This window comes from Equus asinus, chromosome 14 (assembly GCF_041296235.1).
Source record: "Equus asinus isolate D_3611 breed Donkey chromosome 14, EquAss-T2T_v2, whole genome shotgun sequence".
Classification (NCBI taxonomy): Eukaryota; Metazoa; Chordata; class Mammalia; order Perissodactyla; family Equidae; genus Equus; species Equus asinus.
In genome coordinates, this window is record NC_091803.1 from 37,918,751 (window position 1) to 37,939,916 (window position 21,166).

At 47.6% G+C, this 21,166-nt stretch overlaps 1 protein-coding gene across 3 annotated transcripts in view; it reads left to right on the forward strand.

Moving 5' to 3' along the window:
- Positions 1-10,968, forward strand: part of PARN (poly(A)-specific ribonuclease) — a 148,166-nt gene extending 137,198 nt beyond the window's left edge. For all 3 annotated transcript variants that reach the window (XM_014866332.3, XM_070484891.1, XM_014866333.3), the window contains 2 exons: positions 1,655-1,848; positions 9,923-10,968. In XM_014866332.3, the coding sequence (XP_014721818.1) occupies positions 1,655-1,848; positions 9,923-9,975 (247 nt within the window). In that variant the 3' untranslated portion in view covers positions 9,976-10,968. The remainder of the gene's footprint in view (positions 1-1,654; positions 1,849-9,922) is intronic.
- The last annotated feature ends 10,198 nt before the right edge of the window (positions 10,969-21,166 follow it).

Genomic DNA, 21,166 nt, shown 5'->3' on the forward strand with positions numbered 1-21,166 from the left:
TTTGAGTGTTATTTGTATATTAAGAACATTAACTCTCTAGTTGTGATATATGTTACAAATATTTTTCTCCTGGTTTGTCATTTGTTTTTTGACTTGGCTCATGTTATTTACTGCCGTGCAAAAGATTTTTATTTTTATGAGATCAAATTTATAAATCTTTTATTGCATCCGGATTGTGAGTTATAGTAAGAAAGTTTAAAAGTCCGTCTTTGCATTGGGGCTATTTCTGGACTTTGTATTTCTTGAAGTATTTTTAATATCGATGGTTCCAGCTGAGTTTTCATTAAACATTTACGTCTAAGTCAACCGGTTCCAGGATTTGCTGCTCAGAGGAATTTTTAGTCCTCTTCCCCTTTTGTGATATGAGAGTGGGTCATTATTTTCTTATTTATACCCCCTGAGTTTTCCAGATTGTCTGAAACCAGCCAAAGTTTTTTAAAGATATTATCAGTTTTTAACCAGTAAACTTTAGCATGAGTTTTTAATACCCCCCCTTTCTCCACATCTGTTCAGTAAAAGAGATGTTTCAGAAAGCTGCGTGTAATAGATGTGAAAAAGATGACAAATGCAAAGCCAGCCAGCCAGTCTTAAGAGGCCCTGTACTCTAAGCCCCGTTCCGCTTCCTCTGGCTTCTAAGAACCACGGGGGAAGCAGTTTATTCTCCTCCTTCTTTACATGAGTGAACAACTGTCAAGTACAGAGAAGATGTGAGTGCGGGAGTAACACAGAGGAACTAAAATAATTGGGTAGCCAGAGTTTTTTATATGTAGCATTTTAAGTGTTCACTTCCTAGGGAATGCTTAAATTGGAGTACGTTTGAGTTTTCTCTCTCCCTCGCTCCACCCCCTCTCTTTGCTTCAGTGGCCTCCCTTAAGCGGAATGACTTGATTTTTTTATGCTTTTCATAACTTGGGGCCTATAATAAAAAGTCTATTTGTAAGGCCCATTTAGAGGAGGCAGGACTCACACTGGCCATGTGGTCTCTGTTTTTATCAAGTTGTATTTCAGGGAACATATTTTCTTAAGGAAAAATCTGGACATTAATCTGATTTAATTCAACATGTCATATCCTATAAAGCTTTAAAAATGAAGCCAGGTTTCATTATGAATTTGACAAGTCACCTTTTTGGAGTAGAAGAGAATTAGATGAAGGTGGAGCATGCCCTGTAAGCGTATTCAAATGCATGAGCAGTGTGATAGCCGCCAGACTCAAGAACCCTTCTGTTCTCTGTGTATCCATTAGGCAGTCATGAAGCTAACAATGCCATCTTCTGATTTGATGTAATCAAGACCATTATTTGTTATAGCAGCTCTGCTCTTCTCTTCTACTCTTCTGTTACAGGAGCTCTACCAAAATAGAGACCAGGGATTTGCTTTAAAAATTTGTTCTTTGAAGCACTAAGAACAGTTTAGATTTGTGTATATCTATGCACAAGCATAGTGTAGAACTTGGTGCTGAAGAAGCTTGTCATGGGTAAACTTTTAGACTTCGGGTCGTGATAAGGTCTTCAACTTTCATCTACAGGCGGCAGCCGCCCATGTGGTTGACTGCTAGTTAAGTGTTAATGGAATTAAGCGTATTAAAATATTTTTATAGGCTAGTCTTTCTGTTACTCTTAACACCTTTCATGTTGTTCCGCTGTTTGCGTTTCAGTCTTACAGCTACCGGCACAGTAGGAAAGAGAACCCTGAGTCCCAGTCGAGCAGAAGCTGGCTTGGAGGCCAGAGTATCGGAGGAGCTTTCTGACGCTGAGCTTGAGCAGACAGATTCCTGTGCAGAATCCCTCTCAGAGGGAAGGAAAAAGGCCAAGAAATTGAAAAGAATGAAGAAAGACCTTTCTCCAGCAGGTTTGTATCAGATCTTACTAAAGTCCTGGCATCGTATACTCTTTAGTGCTCTAGAAACTCGTGTTTGGGGGAGAAATTAGAGCATGGCTTCAGTTGGTGGGAGAGCCCATGTAGTCTCCGTGGTTTTTAGGATCAATTTAATTTAATTTGAGGAATCCCTAAAATGCCCTGACTCTTGATAGAGTAAGGCTTGGTGGGGAACTCCTTGTTAAAGATGGTTATTCCGGGGGCCGTCCTGGTGGTGCAGCAGTTAAGTGCGCACATTCTGCTTTGGCGGACATGGCACCGCTTGTCAAGCCATGCTGTGGTAGGCATCCCACATATAAAGTAGAGGAAGATGGGCACGGATGTTAGCTCAGGGCCAGTCTTCCTCAGCAAAAAGAGGAGGATTGGCAGCAGTTAGCTCAGGGCTAATCTTCCTCAAAAAAAAAGGAAAAAAAGATAGTCCACTTTGGTAGTCTTCTCTCTCTCCTCCTTGGTTTAGAGGTTTTGCCGATGTGTTTAAGTGGCCTCAGTCTGTTAAATGTGCACTTATATTTGCACGAAGGCCTGCTCCTACACATGTTATTTTCAGTGGCAGAGTTTTCACTGTTCCCAGCAAACCCCCGACAGCCTGGATTTCTCTTCTAAGCAGAATTACGTAAGGGGCAAAGGAAACAGGAAATGAACGCAGTTTGAGAGCCTACCACGTGCTAGACACGGAGTAGGAGCCTTTTCTCTCCCTAGTTAATTTCATCCTCACGACAGCCCTGAGAGAGGAATTGCCATCCTCTTCTAGCGCTGCAGATGTCTGGGCTCAGGGAGGTGAAGAGACCATGCAGGGCCGTGGAGTTAGTAAGGGGCCGGACCCGAAGGTGAGCCCGGGCCCTGTGAAGCCGAGTGCCACGGCCCCTCCGTCCCCCAGACGTGCCGTGGAGGCCCGTGACCTAACGCAGCCCTGCGTGCACAGACCCAGTGCGGTGCGGGCGTGGGGGCGAGGAAGGGGCTCGCTGGCCCGCCCGCCTCTGAGAAGGCCACTCCCCGCTCAGGAGTCTGCATCACCTGAGCAGGCGGCAGTCACGACGACGACGGTACCGAGAGCTCTGCTGACTGACACTTGCTAAGGGTTCAGAGGGCACTTCACGCTGGACAGAATGCTTTCATTTAACTCTCTGAGGCGGTCAGCACAGTCCGTTCTACACGTAAGAGGACAGAGTCCTAAAGGGTTATGTGACTGCCCGAGGTCACAGAGCCCCTAACTGTGTCCTACAAGAACGCTGGCGCTTTTAGACACAGGTTCCTCTTGTCTGCTCAGGGTGAGAGGGATGCTGCCTGGCTGCGAGTATCCTCTCCTTTGTTTCACATCCGGAAGCAGAAGCAACAGTCGAATCAGAGGAAGGTCACGAAGCACCGGAATCCTGTTCACACCCGGGCTGAGGCTTCATTGTGTTGTACTTAAGCTCTCTTTTTGCACGTGGCCCCATCTGACCGTAGGGAATTTTCTGAATCTCATTGATATTAATGAAATCAAAGAAGCAGCAAAAATGTTGCATATGCTTGTTATACATTATACCAAAGCTTAACTTGAAGGGAAAACTTAAACTCTCGTCTGAAGCCTGGATTGTATAGTTTAGCCGTCTCCCTGAACCTGCGCGTCTCCCTTTACCTGCCTCCCTTCCTTTCCCTAACGATGTTTTTAATCTGTAGTGTACTCACTCTTCATCTGTGAGATCTTGTTCCCACGGCCACATTGTACCTGCTCAACCAATGTTAAATATTAAATGTTAGCGTGACTTTTTGAGATCGCTCCGAACGTGACTGGGCGAGGGAGGGTTCCCTCTTTTTCTTCGTATCTCATTCTTTTTTGAATTTTTCAGCTTATCTGGTACTTCTCAGGGAGAAGATTTTAGGTTTCTTTCCTTCTATCTCAGCATAATCTTAAAGGTGTTAAAATTAAAATACCTAATAATAGACTGCGTTAATAGATTAGCTCCTTTTATAACTTTTGTCGTTTTAAGTAAAAACTTTTTTTGAGTTATTTGGGGTTTTGAATTTATAATACCGTCATTAAAATAGTTTTTTTCCCTCCCATTGACAGTAAAGCTGTCAGTGCCTCAAGATTTGAGCTAAAAACGTGATAGATTTTGTACTTCTTTGTCAGTCCTGCTAAAAACGAAAGAGAAAGAAACGTCTTGACAACTTGTAGTTGAATCAGAGAATCTGAGAGATTGGAGCTTTCCTCTTGAGCGCCATTCACCGAGTGAGACCTTCCAACGGTGCGAGAGTGGAAGCGTAGTGGGTGCTTTTCAGCTGGTTTGTGTAAGCCTTTACTCCTAACAATCTCAGCAGCATGTAGGTCAAGAGATCAGGCGCTGAACCCCTGGAAACCACCAACTCTGACTGCTCGCTTGCTTTGATAAGGTCCTGTAATGAGTGAGAGCAGAGTTCAGGCCTGGGAAGGGTTTGTGCTAAACTCTCAGAGGTGCAGAGCACTCCAGGAGCTGGGAGGGCCTCGTTTGGGCGTTAGCAGGATCCGTGTTAGCGTTCGGTGCGGTGTGGTTACATCTGTCCTGCAGAGGCAGGTTCTAAGGCAGGTCTGGCTCTCCTGCTGGGGAGAGTACCCTCACAGGTAGTACTCGGGGTTCACTAAGGTGTGTTGGGTGCCCACCGCTGTCAGTGAGGGCATGGAAAACATAAAAGACAGTGTGCCACCTCTAGGGAATTTCGTGTTTTCCAAGGAGGAAGTAGGACCAAGCATACTGTGTCCTCTAGCATTCCTGGGACAATCAGTGCTCGGTAAATTCCACACAAAACAGTATCATTTTTCACAGTTAGACATTTAATATCTAAGATACACTAAGAGTTAAGTGCTAGACCCCTTCCTAGATCACAAAATGACTTAGCGTGCAGAAGACCTGACCGCTTAAGTTTGTGTCATGTACCACACGTTGTGCCAGGGACGCCCTTTATTGTCTAGTCCTTCTGAAAATGCTGCAATGCAGCGTCCCTCTTATCCTGAGCTGACAAGAGGAAACTGTGTCTAAAAGCACCAGCCTTCCTGTGGGACAGAATTAGGGGCTCTGTGACCTCGGGCAAGTCACATTGTTAGGTCTGCGTCTTCTTACTTGTAAAATGGACTGTGGTGACCACCTCAGAGAGTTAAATGAAAGGATTTCTGTCCGTTATTTCCCGTTTATCAAGAGGAGACCAAGGCTCAAGGAATTACAAACTTGCAAAGTCCAATATGTCTGGTGTTGGGGGTGGCGGGGCGGGCTGTCTGATCCCGAACTCGCACGTCGCCCCCCTCTGCAGTCTGTGAAACCTGGCCGAACTTCAGAGGCAGCAAAGGATTCCTTACAACGGCAGTTCTGGCAGCTGTCTTAGATCAGAAACAGTCACCAACCTGGACTTTCTTGTGATCATGTGATAAAAATCCAAGCGACCATTCTTTTTTGGAGCTTATGATGTATATATTATGGACTTAGCAAATATTTTTCTCTTAAGTGTTGTTGTTTCTATCCTCTTTTCAGGAAGCAAACTTGTAAGTCCTCTCCGTTTGTGTTGATTACGATTAGTGTAGATTCGTAGTGCTGTCTGCTTCTCCTCTGGGGAATTCAAGGTACATTCTCAGTGGGTATATAAAGGCAAAGAGTTCCGTGCGCCATTTATGCTGGAATCTGCTATCTCTAGGAAACGTTCCTCAGACGGTGTGTGATGGACGAGTTTCCACAGCACACATGTACTTGCTGAGTAAGTGAACAGTGTTCCGGGGGCCTGATGCTGAGCAGACTGGCTGTCCTCAAAATACATGCTCATGGACACTCCGATACCGGAGGTTCCCCCGGCGCCCTGTAGGCAGCCTTCGTGGAGGAGTGCCAAGAGAATGGACTGTTCCTGGGGATTTTTGTCTCGTAATAGAGAAGACATTCCAAGTCTTTTTCCCCCTTATGTTTGAAACACAGCACATTAGACCTTTAAATGTTTGCCAGGAGCTATGAGTTTTATTGCAGTCTTGACTAATCTGCTGACCTTTTCAAGCTTAGACCCTTAGGGTAACAGTCTAAACCTTTAGGAGCTACTTAGAGCAGCAGTCTCGTCATGCAATTACAGGTCTCCTTAGAGTCAGAAACAAGATCTGCAGTTGTTGCTGTCGGTCCCCTATGCCACCGGGCTAGGGAAGTCCAGCGACCTTCCCAGGAGCTTTTAATCACCCCCTTAAAATGTGGTTTACAGCCTAAATGTGGCAGATGAGGTGTGTGCTGTGCTGTGATCAGTGCCTGTTCGTGCCCTCCCTGTTCCTCCTGGCAGCCCTCTGGGCTCCCCATAAGCCACCCACGGGGAGCCCTGCCTTCCTGCTGTGGGAAACCACCCCATCACCAGGCCTTTGGAGCATTTCCTAGTCAAAAACTTTTGTATGGCACCCCAAAGGATCTTCTCTATATAGAATTCCGCTCTGGAGAAAATGCTACAGTGGCAGATTTCCAGCGTACCGTGTTGTTCTTTAGCCTCTGTTTTGGCTTTACCTGAGGGAAGAGATGTCTTACCTCTCAGAGCTTCTCCCTTTCAACTCTACTTAGTTCAAAGCTAAATAAGCAGAAACAGTCACCTTTCGTGTTTACCCCTTTTTAAGTTCCTTTGTTGTTTTTGTTAATAAAAATAATATACTCACTGTGAAAATCTGTAAAAGAAGAAATACAGAAGAAATTAAACCCCACAGTTCCCTGGTATTCTACCAATTGTTTTTACTCTGCCTATTATGTTTATATGTAGTTGGCATCATACTCTATATGCAGTTTAGTATCCTGTTTTTTCCCCATTTAAAAAAACTCTTGGTCAAATAATTTTAATTATCAGCATAATCTTTTGCAAGGTCAGCGTTTATTAAGATATAATTTACATATATTAAAAGTCATAGACTTTAGGTATACAGTTTGATGAGTTTTGACAAATGTCTACAGTCATGTTAATCATCACTGTGATGGAGATACGAGATATAGAACAGTTTTATCATTCCAGAAGATTCCCTCATGCCAATTTATAGTCCGTCCCTCCTACCACCACCCTTACATCCTGGCAACCACTGATCTGCTTTCTCTGACTGTAATTTTGCCTTTTTCAGAATGCCATTTAAATGGAACCATACAATAGGTAACCTTCTGAGTCTTTCATTCGGCTTCTTTCACTTAGCATAATGCATTTGAGATTCATTCATGTTGTTGCATGTATCAGTGGTCCGTTCCTTCTTGCTGACTAGTATTCTGTTTTATGGGCGTTTTGCTGTTTATCCATTTTGCCAGTTGGCATTTAGGTTGTTACTGGTTTTTAGAATTTAGCTGCTATAAACATTTGTGTACAGGTTTTTGTATGAACTAAGTTTTCATTTCTTTTGGGTAAATACCCAAGAGTGGACTTGCTGGCTCAGATGGTAACTATATGTTTAGCTTTATAAGAAACAGGCACACTGTTTTCCAAAGTGGCTGCACCATTGTTCATTCCCACCTCAATCCTTATCTCGTATCACACTCAAAGATTAACTCAAAATGGATTGTACCCCTAAATGTAAAACCTAAAACTTTGTATAAAACTTCTAGACAAAAACATAAGAGAAAATCTTTGCAATCTTGAGTCAGGCAAAGATTTCTTAGGTTTGACACCAAAGGCATAATCCAAGATAAAATCTGATAAATTGAATATCATTAAAATTTAAAACTTCAACTATCTGAAAGATACTGTTAAGAGAATGAAAAGAAAAGCACAGTCTGGAAGAATTTGCAAAACACCCAAAAGGACTTGTATCCAGAATATATAAAGAACTCTCAAAACTCAATAAGGAGAAAACAAACAACCCAAGGAAAAAAATGGGCAAAAGATCTGAACAGATGTTTCACCAAAGAAGAGATTTGGAAGCCAAATAATCACATGAAGACACACTTAACATTATTAGTCATTAGGGAAATTCGAATCAAAGCCATTATGAGATGCCACTGTATACCCATCAGAGTGGCTAAAAAGGACAGTCCCAGTACTGGTGGAGGGACGGAGCTGCTCAAGCCCTGAGTCCTCTGTGCGCATCCTTCTTGCTCAGAGCTGCACGTTTTAGGCAGTGGAAACTAGCAGACTGTTGGTTTCCTGGGGAACAGCCGTGTTCAATATTGGGCCACCTTGTTGATAAGGGGAAGGGACCTAATGTGCATTAAAACCTTGCTCCGTGCCAGGAACTTTGCTCCGTCACAGAAGTCCTATGTGGCATGAAGTCGTATCAGTCCATCTTATAGATGAGGCCGTGAGAGCTGTTGAGTCACGCAGCTAGTACAATGGGCAGGCCAGACTGGCTCAGCCCAGAGCTTTTGCTTATTCCGTTCTTTCTCCCCAGCCCTTCATGGAGTCCCTTCCTATGTGTGGACAGTGTGGGGCCTCACTCACACACACTCCCGCCTGACCACAGCGGGTGCTGTTGTAGATATGACGGTGCAGTTGCTTTTAGGCATTGATCTTTTTTTCCTCTCAGCTAGTTTTAATTTACTTTAGTTCCCCATGTTTGGCCTTGTAGCTGTGACCTTTACAGTGGCTAACAGGCTGCTGTAATAGTTCTTTGATATGTGAGTTATAAAAATGCCCTTATGGATGTTGATTAGGTATTGTATGACAGTGTGGCTGAGGCTCAGGCCATTGTGTCGCATCAGGGGCCATCTGCAGTACTGAGTTGTTCTGGGGGGGACAGTGTTTGTATTTTGTTTTGTTTTTTAATCATCTTTATTCCCTTTCTAACTGGCTCCTGGGAATCTTTGTCATGTGGGTCATCTGCTGCCCCTCGGCCCTTCTCAGGAGCAGCCTGGCAATCTGTACTGGGTCCTGAGATATGCGTGCTCAACACAGCGATGAGACAACTTAGCCCTCTCCTGGTCTTCTCATCCTGTCACTCTGGATTTTCTCTCAAGAAATGATCAGAAGTGGGAATTCCCATTGTAGCTGAAATCACCATGATTTCGTGTGTTTATAGCTATTAGCTTTAGGCATTCCTGTAGTTGACAGCAGCCACTCTCAGCTGAGCGATTTCCTGCTTTTTGGGACCCTGCACACACACACACACACACACACACACCCATTTTTAAAAGTTACTCTCCATTTTAGGCAGCATCAAAGACTTCTCTCCCCTTTTGAAATCTTGGAGTGTTAGCAGCTGGGCTCGCCTTTGCCGGTTTTCCTGCCAGCCCTGCTTTATGGCTTCAGGAACACGTGACACCGCTCTCGCAGTAGTGCCTGGTCTGCCACACTTTCCGTAGGGAACACGCTCTCTCCTGACTTCATTCCCACTCGCTCAGCTCTGACCCAGCTGTGCTGCTGCTGCCGTTGCAGAAAGTAGCATGAGTAGAGGAGAAGGGCTGCTAGCTTTGGGGCGACACTGTTTGTAACTGAAGAAGCCCTTCACTCGAGGAAGACCTCAGGCAATGTTGCTGAAATTGAAAAAAGCTGCAGGCTTCTCTGGCCCTTTTTGGGATCTCTGAACCCCCACTGGTCAGCTAGCCGCCACTCTATAGCCACCAGCCCCTGAGATTTCTCATCTAGGTGCCAGTACACCGCAGCACAGAGAAACCCAGTCTCCTGGGACGGTAGAAGGATCCAAATCCCCTCCCAGCCGCTCCCCAGCTGTGTGACTGGTCGTCTTACCCAGCCTCTCGGAGCCTGTTCTTGCGTCTGTAAAATGGGGATATTGATACCACTGTGTTGGACTTTTATGAAGACTAAGTGGACTAAGTGCCCAGCACTTAGTGGCCCAGCTGGCCAGCAAAGCATACAGTGCGTGTGCTCACTGAGCAACGTTGTAAGCATCCACATTTTAACCCCCATAAAATAGAGGCGCCCGAGCCGAGGCAGGGAGGCCTACGTTAATCCTGCTTGTGCTGTTCCGGGGCATCACCTCTCCATAGACAGGACCTGTCTATGGACTTCTTCAGCTGAGGCTGTGCAGCCGCCCTACCCTGGCCTGGCCGACGCTGTCCTTGCCCCCGCACCGGGCACTGCTGCGTGCCCTTCTGCCGCCTCTCCTCCAGGTGCTGTCCTCGCCGTGTTCATCTTCTTTGTCCTTTCCCACCAGGAAGCCTGTCGGACAGCTCTGCCAAGCTCTTTGAAGTTCCTGACACGTGGTAACCCAGACCTGAGCACAACGAATTCCTGGTACTGTCGCCGAGGAGGAGCCAGCCGGCACATTTGGAAGCCATACTGTATTTAATTTAATAAATGTGGTATGGGAGGGGTTTGAAACCAAGTATGTCTCCTGAAAAAAGCCAGTTTTTATTTTTGCAGCTGTGTTTCTTTTCTTCCTTTTTAATGTAAACTGCCTGCTGACACTCAGCACGGTTGTAGGCTGTCGTGAACGTGTGCATTATTAACCAGCTAATTACTTGTTGCTTGTGTGAAACTTTTCCTGTCATGAATTAGTGTGTTTAAGAATCCATCGGATGGGGAATGTCACCCCTGAAATATGCAAAAGAGCCGAGATTCTTGGATGCCGTGACCATGGCTTTGGGATTGAGCTCTTTCCACCTTCGAGAGGTTCTCATCCATCTTCTCACGCTCAGAGTCTGGGGCAGCGGCAGGACGCGGTTCCAGTCTCCCGGTGGAGAGATCGGCCGTGTCTGCCTGCTTCCCGCCACAGCAGCCTGAGAATATTAAGCTCTCAAACTTGTTTCTCCAGTAGGAAAACGTCTCCCGCATCAACCCAGAAAGGAACTTAACATATGCCTTGGCCTCTGGGGCATATCCATGCAGAGTTATTTTCCTAAGATGTGAGTTTCTCAGAGCGGAGTGTATGAGTGAAAAGTTCATTTCTGTTTTACCTGTAGTGCTGCGCTCACTCTTCCAGTCTTAGCCTGGTCATCTGCTCTGTTTGTTTGGGTGGCGTGTGTGCGTCCATGTGCGTGTGTGTGCGCGTACGTGTGTGCGTGGAATCATGACAAATCTACAACATGCACCAGCCCTTTCTCTGTTGAAACGGATCGCAAGAGCGACAGAATTCCCTGGATCTACTTCATAGATCTGCTTCATATAGATCATTGTTAGATATTTAACATTTTTGTATCATGGAAATAAAAATGAAGAATGTATTTCCAGAAGGTGAAAATTAAAGAAATTTTCATAGGATTCTGGTTTTTTCCTTCCTCTTTTTTATAAGTGAATGACATATTCAATCTCTACATAGATGTTTCCCTGTAAAGATCACCCCTGACAAGCTCTGGTAAGTCATTAAGCCCAGTGTTTATGGATTTTTTTTTTTCTTTTTTTGCCTCTAACCCCTATAGCTGCCTTAAGGAGTCAGACGCCCAGCGCTGGAGTTGAGCTCTGGGGCAAATGGCTGTCTGCGTTTTTCCACAGGAGGAATCTGAGCTCTTACCTGGAATTCAGATTTGTAACACTTTCCCCAATTAAGAGCCTCTTGACACTTCCCTCTTCCCCGCCTCCCCCTTCCCCAGGAGTTTGATAGCCACAAAGCTGCAAACCCAGACTTGGCAGGACGAGCTTCACCCTGCTGAGCTGTCACTGCTTGCAGCTGGTGGAGACGCAAGCAGGAGGGTGGAGACAGGCGGTGAGGACAGTATCACCAGGAGGGCCTTCCAGGGTGCTGCGGACCCTGCCGAGTCATGAAAATCTACGGGGGGGGGGGGGGGGGGTGCCGGGTGCATGGAGTGCCTGATGCTTCTCTTTAACACGCTGAACAAGAGGGAAAACCCGCGGCAGGCTGTGGCTGGGCACAAATGAAAAAACACGTGTGGCCTAAGGGGCAGGCCTTGCGTGGAGATGCAGAGCGCCGGGCGGGCCAACAGCCTCCGTGGGTGCAGGTCTTCACTGGGAGAGCAGGCTGGCCTCTTGCCCCACGTAATGAAGTTCTTCCTTGTGCCCTGAAGCCCGGTGCTCTCTGCTCACAGAGCTTTACAGACACACATTGCACCCTCCTTGCTTGCTTTCCAGAAAGGGCCTGTGCTCCCGAGCCTCATGGAACTCTGCTTTCCTGCCAGCTACAGCTGTGTGTTCCTGGACACAGTATTTAGTACCCTCTCGGAGCTTCAGTTTCCTCAGTCGTAAAATCAGGATAAGAAACCTCCCTCCTAGGATGGTTTCCAGGATTAAATGAAATTAGGTAAAATGCCCAGCATACACAGTGTGCAAGAAACTGTAGTTATAGTGGAAGATTACGCTTCTGATCTGAAACCCTCATGGTATCTGCTTCCATCCACGGGAGCCCACATAGGCATGGTCACGTGGGACTTGGCTTAGAATTAAATACCCAGCGGAGACCTCGTACACGCCCGGGCCCCTATTTTCCCAACGGTAACAGATGAGTTAAAATAGGTGAACTGGGCTGGCCCTCCGCTCCTCCAGACATACACACCAGGCTTTGTTGAGTGTCTTGGGCATAACAACCCTGGGATGGTGCTTTGGGTGTTTTGATACAACTGAGGTCCAGAGGCATAGTATGACGGGGCTGTGCTTAGGGCTGTGTCTTTCTTGAGGACCGCGGCCAAACCTGGAGGCAGACATGGGTGTGGGGACCTCCGTGTTTCCTGCAAATGCTTCTGTAGTTCTTTGATTTTGGAGCTGAGGTGCAGGCTAAGCACCGTGGCTCTATCCATTTTTTATAGCTTTGTTCAGTTTTTTCCTCCCTACCTTTTATTAAGAAAATTTTCAAACTTACAGAGAAGTTGAAAGAATTGTTCAGTGAACACCCATTTACTCCCCACCTAGATTGTGCAGTTACCATTTTGCTGTATTTGCTTTATTACATATCTGTTCAGCCATCCCTCTATCCATCCTTCAATTCATCTTAGTTTTGTTTCTTTCTTTCTTTTTTTTTTTTTTTTTGAGGAAGATTGGCCTGGAGCTAACATCCGCTGCCAATCCTCCTCTTTTTGCTGAGGAAAACTGGCCCAGAGCTAACATCTGTGCCCATCTTCCTCTATTTTATATGTGGGACGCCTGCCACAGCATGGCTTGATCAGCAGTGCTTAGGTCCGTACCCAGGATCTGAACCGGCGAACTCCAGGCTGCTGAAGCAGAGCCCGCAAACTTAACCACTACGCCACCGGGCTGGTGCAATTTATCTTAGTTTTTGATGCATTTCTAAGTGAGTTGCAAACAGTGCACTCCCCCTCCCAAATACTTCAGCTTGTTGTTAGCCAGAGTCTAATATTTATTTATATTTGAGGGTCAGTGGGGATAAAATTCATAGTGAAATGCTCAGAACTTAAATGTACCGTTTCACAAGTTCCGATGAGTGGACCCCAAACTCTCAAGATACAGTACTTTACCATCACCCCAGAATATTCCCTTCTGCTCTGCCCGGTCAACCCCGACCCCTCTCACACCCCCAGAGGCAACCACCGGTCTGAATTTTTTCACCGCAGATTAGTTTGACTTTTTCTAGAACTTCATGGAAACAGAATCACTCTTTGGTGTGAGGCCTCTTTGACTCAGAGTGATGAGATCCATCCGTGTCACTGCAGGTGTCAGCAGTTCCTTTTGTTGCCGAGGGTGCAGCCACCACAGTTTGTCCAGTCTCCAACTGATGGGCGCCTGGGCCCTTTCCAGTTTGAAGCTATTATGAATCAAGCTGCTGTGAACATTCCAGTACAAGTCTTTTTGAGAACAAAAGCTTTCATTTTGGGGAGGTGGGATTGCTGGATCATAGGACAGGTGTATGTTTAGTATTACAGGAAACTTCTAGATCTTTTCCAAAGTGCTCGTATCATTGATACCCTCACCAACAATGTATGAGAGTTCCAGTAGCTCCCTTCCTTGGCAGCAGTTGGCGTTGTCAGTCTTTGGCCCTCCTGGCAGGTGTATGGTATACTCATTGCAGGTTTCCTTCATGTTTCCCTGATGACTAATGACGATGTACTTATTGGCCATTTGTATATATTCCTCTGTGAAGTATCTATTCAATTCTCTTGCCTTTTCTCGGATTATTTGTCTTTCTGTTATTAAGTTGTAGACATTTGTAGGGTCATGCTTGCCTGGCAATAACCTGTGTGCCTTATAGCAACCATGTGTCCTGGCAGAACACCCACCATCCGACATTGTAACTGTTTCTCTCAAAGAACATCACGTTCTGAGGGAACACAGAGCTCTTCCACATGAGCTTGTGATCCTTGGAATGCTGCCCATGCTAGGACAGTCCCTCTTGGCAAGCATGTAGCCTTGTTCCCCTGCCTATATAAGCAGCCCCCTCTCCATTCACGGTAGCGGGTGCAGGTGCACCATTCAGTCCAGCCGGCCACTCCCAGACATTCCCCACAAGCAAGACGCAGTAAACCTTTATGCCCTGTGTACCATCTCCAGGTCTTTTCTTCAGTCTCTCTGCAACCTGTCCCGCTCTGCTTGTGCAACTGGGTGTACAGCCAAACAACCTTCATTATATATTTCTGGACATCAGCCGTTTGTCAGATCAGTTTTGCAAATATTCAGTCCAGTGTATGGCTTGTTTGTTTGTTTTTTTTCTCCGGCCTTACTGAGATACAGTTGACATAGAACATTGTGTAAGTTTAACATGTTGACTTGATATCCCATATGTTGCAAAAAGATCACCACTGTAGCGCTTGCCCACACCGCCGTTGCATCACACAATCACTGTTTCTTGTGGTGAGAACATTCGGGATCCACACTCCCCCAGCAACATGTTTATTTTCTTAACAGTGTCTTTTACTGGGCAGAAATTTTTCATTTTACTAAAATCTACTTTATCGATTTTCTCTATGTCCTTTCTAAGAAACCCTCAAGTTGTAAAGATAGTCTTTCGTGTTTCTTCTAGAAGCTTTATAGTTCTAGCGTTTATGTTTAAGTCTAGATCCATCCTGAATTAATTTGGGGGGAGTTTGGTATGAGGAGTCGAGGTCCCTTCATTCCATGTTGGATATCCAGTCATGCCAGCACCGTTTGTGGAGAAGACCGTTCCTATTGGATTTCTTGGTGCCTCGTGCAAAACTCTGTTGACCTGATGACAAGTGTGGGTCTTGAGTGTGTGTGTGTTTAAAGTGTGCTGATATTACTGCACAACAGCACAAAGAGGCTCTCCTCCCTCCTGCGTGTGCAGCTCCCACCTGCACAATTTTGCAGCCCTTTTCTTGACATGGAGCAGAAAATGCTGTGACCCTTGGTTCCTATTGAGGCCAGGCCAGGCCACTCTCTCCTGACCTGGGAAACTAGCGAGTGTTAAAAATAGTGCCATGTTTTTAGATGCTTTTTTTTTTTTAATCTCATGACTTAGGTTTCATGACTTCAATTGAAATCTTTTTTTTCCCCCAAATGATTCATGGAGTAAATCGACGCGTCCGATTTTGTCGAGGAGGAGAAATGGGATCCCTGACGGCCAGTTCATGTTTCTCCTGGTTGTGAGCCGTCCTCTCCTCCAAGTTGTCTGGTCCCTACCGAAGCTGTTCGGTCTGTCTGCAGCCGCTTGCCCGTTGCCGTCTTGGCCTCCTGCTTTTTCTAGTCATGTCGTGAACCTGAACTTGAGGAAGCTCTTGGTTGCGGCCGGGCCTGGTGAAAATGTTCACCAGCTGAGAGGGCCTTTTATAATTGAAATGTTTTAGACAAGATAATCCCAAGGAAAAAGACAGGACAACAAAGAGAGCCCCCTTTCTTTTCCTTCTTTTTTGGGGGAGGGATGGACTTTAATCTGTGTTTCAGAAGAAAAGAGACTGAATTCTCATGCCCATTTTTTTTTAAATTTTTTTATTAATGTTATGATAGATTACAACCTTGTGTCATGCCCTTTTTTTTAAGGGAAATACTAGACCGGAAACCCTGAAGCCAAAGACGCTTGCCTGGGTGTGCAAATTGTGCACTTGTGGGGAGCCCTGTGCGGAGGGCAGCCTTGTGCTCCCGTGCCTGGCTTATGCAGCTTGTCCATGGAAAGTTCTTGCTGTATTTCTGAGACCAGCCAGGGAACTGGTTACCTGCCCTTGACGCTCGCCGCCTCCAGCTCGAGGTGGGTGGGGGAGTGCTCCTCCCCCGACTTGCCCTCCCCAGTGCTCCACGCCTGGACAGTCGAATCTTCATGCCTGGCAACCGCCAGACCCTTGAAAACACTTAGACCCGTGCTAGGGAGGTAGACTCTCTTTGCACGTCTCCCCTCTGTGCCCTGCGGTCCAGTTGGCCCAGCCTCTTATTTTCGATACCCAGAATCTGGGAATTCAGAGTTGCTCGTTTTACTCAGGAATGACTCATCTTACCCAGCAGGTCCTCCATTTGTTGAATGGGGTAATATTAAATAGCATCTCCGAGCGCCGTGCCTACAAGTTACCTTGATAAAGGATCGTGACTCACGAGCTTGGGCTTTGGCCTGCTTTTGGAGCCTGGGTCTAAGTGGGAAAAAATGGAGGGTCCTTTGGGTGTTCTGTTGTTTTCACAAGCACGGTAATTCTCCGCTGTCCAGTTGACTTCATCTTCCGCCCGGTATGTGTGAATCAGCAAGCACTTAGCGTCCTGATGGATAGTGTGATAAGAGAACCCCGCCTCGCTGGGTCTCAGAGGCCTCATTGTCTCCCTTTTCCATTCGCTCATTCCCACTCAGCCTCTTGGAAGAGTTTCTGTTAATAACGGGCTGAGGAAACCACACATTAGAGGCAGCGTGCTGCACACGGTGTGGTGCACAACGTCTGGACTTTCTGATCAAGTCACCCAGATCTGGGCTCAGTCCTCATTCTGCTGCTCGCCAGCTGTGTGAGCCCGAGGACGCTGGCTCAGCCTGGTTTCCTGCCAGGCCGACTAGAACCCCACCACCCTCCTGTGGGTCACTGTGAGCTGCCCAGAGAGAACAGGAGGCTCCCACAGGGAGTGGGTGGTCACTAAGGTCTTTCCCCAGTTCTCTGCCACTGTTCACTTACACTGGGAAAACTCGGGGGCTTCTTCCTTGAAGACACATGACCCCTGCTCTTGAGAACTTTCCATTTTAGAATAAATTCCCAGGGGGTGGCCCCCATGGCCGAGTGGTTGGATTGGCACACCCCACTTCAGCGGCCTGGGGTTTGCCAGTTCAGATCCTGGGCACTGACCTACACACTGCTTATCGAGCCATTCTGTGGCAGCATCCCACATAGAAGGATCTAGAGTGACTTGAAACTAGGATACACAACTATGTATTGGGGCTTTGGGGAGGAAAAAAAAAAGGAAGATTGGCAACAGATTAGCTCCGGGCCAGTTTTCCTCACCAAAAAAAACCAAAAAATAAAATTCCCCCTCTAGTGTTCAATCCTAACTTTTGAAAGTAAATTTTCTTCTCTACTCCACTGTATGTTTTTTCTGTAACATTAATAGGAAATACACAGTCTCACGTCACTTAACGAAGGGGTTGTGTTCTGAGAAATGCATCGTTAGGCAATTTCGTCATTGTGCAAACATCATAGAGTGCACTTACACAAACCTAGATGGTAGAGCCCACCACACCCCTAGGCCCTGTGGTGCTGATTTTATGCGAGCACCATCGTACGTGCGGTCCGTCATTGACCGAAATGTCGTTACGCAGCACATGACTATATTTTGAAGCATACTCCATTCTAAGCGCCTCGCAATCTTTTTGAGATGTAGGTACTCTTATCCCTAATTGAAGATAAAACAGAGGCCCAGGCGGGTTCAGTTCAAACTCCAGGATGTGTGAGTACAATGCCGACGTGCCTAACCAAGATACTGTCATATGTCCACATGAAGGATGTCACATGGAAGGGAGACAGAAAAAAGGGAGCAGAAGTGCTGAGGGACAGGAGGTCGCCAGATCCTTTGTGTACCTGAGTCTCCTCTGTGCGTCTCCTGGGTACAGCAGGAGTCAGTGCCGGATTAGGCCGAGATTCCCCCTTTCTGTGGCCTCCATCCGTCCCTAGCTCTAAGCACAGAAAGTCCGCCACACACCTGCACCCGCCGGCCGCAGACGATCATAAAGCTTTGTCCGGAGGCTTGTTTCTTAAGAGACAGCTTCTCAGCAGGGGGATTACAGCCATCAGGGAACAGAAGCACTTTAAAGGCTCTCAATATAGATGGCCAAATTGCTTTCCAGTTTATGCTCCTGCCAAAGGACTAGGAATCCTGAGCAGCGGTGTCCAGGACGCCCGCCTCGGGAGCCAGCTCATCGCTCCATTGTCAGAGGAAGGCTGGGAGGCCCCGAAACACGCCCAGGTCTTTGAAGTTCCTCGTTCCCAGCAGCATCAGCATCACCTGAGAACGTGTCAGAATTGCAAATTCTTGGGCCTCACCCCAGTCCTACTGAGTCAGAAGCCCCAGGGGTGGGGTGGAGCCCGGCAGTCTGCAAACAAGCCCTCCAGGTGATTCTGGTGCCTGCTGGGTCTGGGAGCCCCTGGTCTTGGGCAAGCTGCGTCAGCTGCAAGGGGAATACACACGCTTGTTTATGGACCAAATCCGTGATGGCTGGGAGCAGCTCCGAGGGCAGGGTCACTTGCACCTCGAGTTCACGTGGAGTCGGCACCTCTTAGCTCGTAACTTTAGCTTGGATGGTTGGGACCGTGAGGAGGGTGTCACTCTCGCTTGTGTTAAGGGTCCAGCTCTCGTAGACTCTTGTTATTCATCCTTGCAGGTTTATTCTGTGCCAGGCACGTTGTCATTCTCCCCTTTGTTGCTTCCCAAGAAGAAAGGAAAAGCTTAGAGCAGTTTAGAAACACCCTAAGGTCACACAGCCAGCAGCGGCAGAACTGAAATAGGAACCCAGTCCATCTGCCAGACTGAGCTCTTACCAGCCACACCGCCTGAGAGGAGGTGAGATGCTTACATAACATGGGAGCCTTTCAAATGATTGGGTTTGTTGCTGCTGTTCTGGAATCTTCCGAAGCTCTGTCTCAAGCACCTGAGAAAGTAGCTTTCCCCTGCATGGTCTAACCTCAGACCCTGACAAACCAAAGCTGATCTTGGGCCCACTTAGCTCTTGCCTGGTTGACAATTCCTAGCAGGTTGGTGAGGTGAGCTTTTATTTCCCCCCACCTGTTTTAATTCAGCTCGTAGGGATGTTTCCAGCGTGTCCAGACTCCAGGCATCCCGTTTAGGGAAGTGTCTCAGTTTTATATCCCTTGGCCATGACACTCGGAGTGATGAGTTCTCAAAGCCCACGTTAAATGACAGGTGAGGGGCCAGAGGGCTGAGTGTGGTTCGTCTGTTTCACCATCTCACTCAGGGGTGAGCCTTCCATTTGGGATTCACCCTGGGACTCAGCCCCCTGGGGCTTCACAGCTCAGCTTGTGGGGAGTGGTGGCGGGGTGGGCCAGAGGCCAGAGCCCAAGCGCCAGGCCAGGCTCACGGCCGCCCCGAGGGAGTCCCCCTGGAGGGCCTCTGGAGGTGCCCTCATCACAGCAACACAGAGGAGACTCGGAATATTCCCTTTTGGGGCTGGAGAAGGGAAGCCAGATGAAATGTGAAGAGGTGTCTGGAAGCGCGGAGGAAACCAGTGGGCCCTTCCAGAAGTTCTATTTGTGGTAAGAAACCTTGGCATGGGGCAGCCAGCTCTACTGCAAAAATAGACCGAAGTGCCGAGAAACGGCTCCATTCTGGAAGCAAAGGTCCCTCCGGAGAGGAGGCGAGCTCGAGCAAGACTTCAGAAGTCTCTGTCCCTCTCTTCTGCTTCCCTCTGGACTCCAGCACTGTGAAGAGAGAAAAAGCAGAACATTGAAAAATGAACTCTTGAGTACAGCCATGCGTTTACTGTCGCAGATGGGGCCAATGGGAACGCAGGGCAAAGGGAAGGTTTCAGATCAGCTTCTGGAAACCAAAGGGGCCTCCAGTCCATCCCTGTGTCTGCCAGGACCAGCTTCCCTCACTGTCTTCATTCTCCTTGGCCTCCAAATGGGTGAGATGACTAAGGCAATAGGGTACAATGTGCCAAAGGAGGGAGTGTGGCTGGAAGATTCAGACCTTGACAGTGATCAAAGGCAGGACCCCGGAGAGAGGTGGTCTGAAGACCCTCCTTTAAAACTGCGAGCTGACAGCCTAATGGGGGTTGTGAAAGAAGGAAATGAGACGTGACCCACTCGTGAGGTCCATCCTGACTCTGGAAGTCTGCCCCTGCCGTCTCTCTGTTCGGGGTGCTCATTTGGCTCCTCTCTGGGGCACAAACTTCCTCTCTTCTAGCGCCCCGGCCCCTGCAGTGACAACAGCAACAAGCAGCCGCAGGCGTCCATCGGCTTCCTGACATCACAGGAGAACCAAGTCTGAAGCTTCTTGGGGTGGTCCTCGAGGAACCCCATCGTATTTTCCTGGACTCCTGGCCACGCTAAAGTTGCTGTGAACAGACACAAGTGCACATAAAGAGTTGTGCTCCTGGAAGGGGGCCCTTTGTTTTGGGGGGGAAACCATAAAGGAGCTTATACCCCGTGTCTCCTCGGTTAGAACTGGGACACATCATCAAGCAAATCAGGTTGCTTGCCCCTTCTGCCCACAGGAGATGGGTGGCATCTGCACCTTCCTCCCTCTCTCTGTTTGAGGCCAAGAACTGTCAACATCCAGCTGTGGCTTTATATTCAGCTGCCACTCAGCTGGTTGGAGTTGAAAGGTCAAATGTCATGGGGAATTAGCAGCCCGGTTTACCAGCAGCACTTCTGTGCTCAGAGGGCGCGAGGGCGCCTGTCAGCGACCTTAGGCAGGGACTAGAGACAGAATTCCCTCTCACACAGACACGCCTTCATCCGCTTATTTGCTTATTAATGTTGGACTGAAGTGGAAAGGAGTTGCATTTTCCTGGAAGCACCCCATTTCTTTGAGCCGAACTTCTTCAATCGTGTCATTCTGGTAGGGCCTGCCATTCACAGCACCTCACTCCCCTAGCCACAGGTGGGCACATGACCCAGGCCCAGCCAATCAGAGTGACCCCTCCTACCGTGGGATGGGACCCATCACTTCCTGGGCAGGCGGAGTTGCAAGGAAGATTCTCTTACCTGTTGGGGCCACTGTCCTGGAAGGACCTGATCCGGGTTGCTGGCAGCCATTTCCCAGCGCACGTTGAGAATGCACTTGCCATAGCAGAGAAGGGCAACCCAGTTGGAGAGAGCATATGGAGGGCAGCATTTGGGTCCTGGATCCGTTTGTGCCCCATGCTGGATCCACCCCACCCTTGCCAGTTACACAAATCAACAAACCACCTCCCTCCTTTTGCTTATCTTAGTTTGTACGTTTCTGTCTCTTGCCACCACAAAGCCCTGACTCTTACGGGGCATATTTGGGTACAGGAAGAGCCCCACAGTCTCTGAAAAGAGCTTGCCAGCGCTGGGAAAGTGTAGACTGATAGGGGGTAAAACAGAAATGTTTAGCTCGACTTGAGAAAGTCAAGTGTTTCAGCCCCTTGAGATGCACTCAT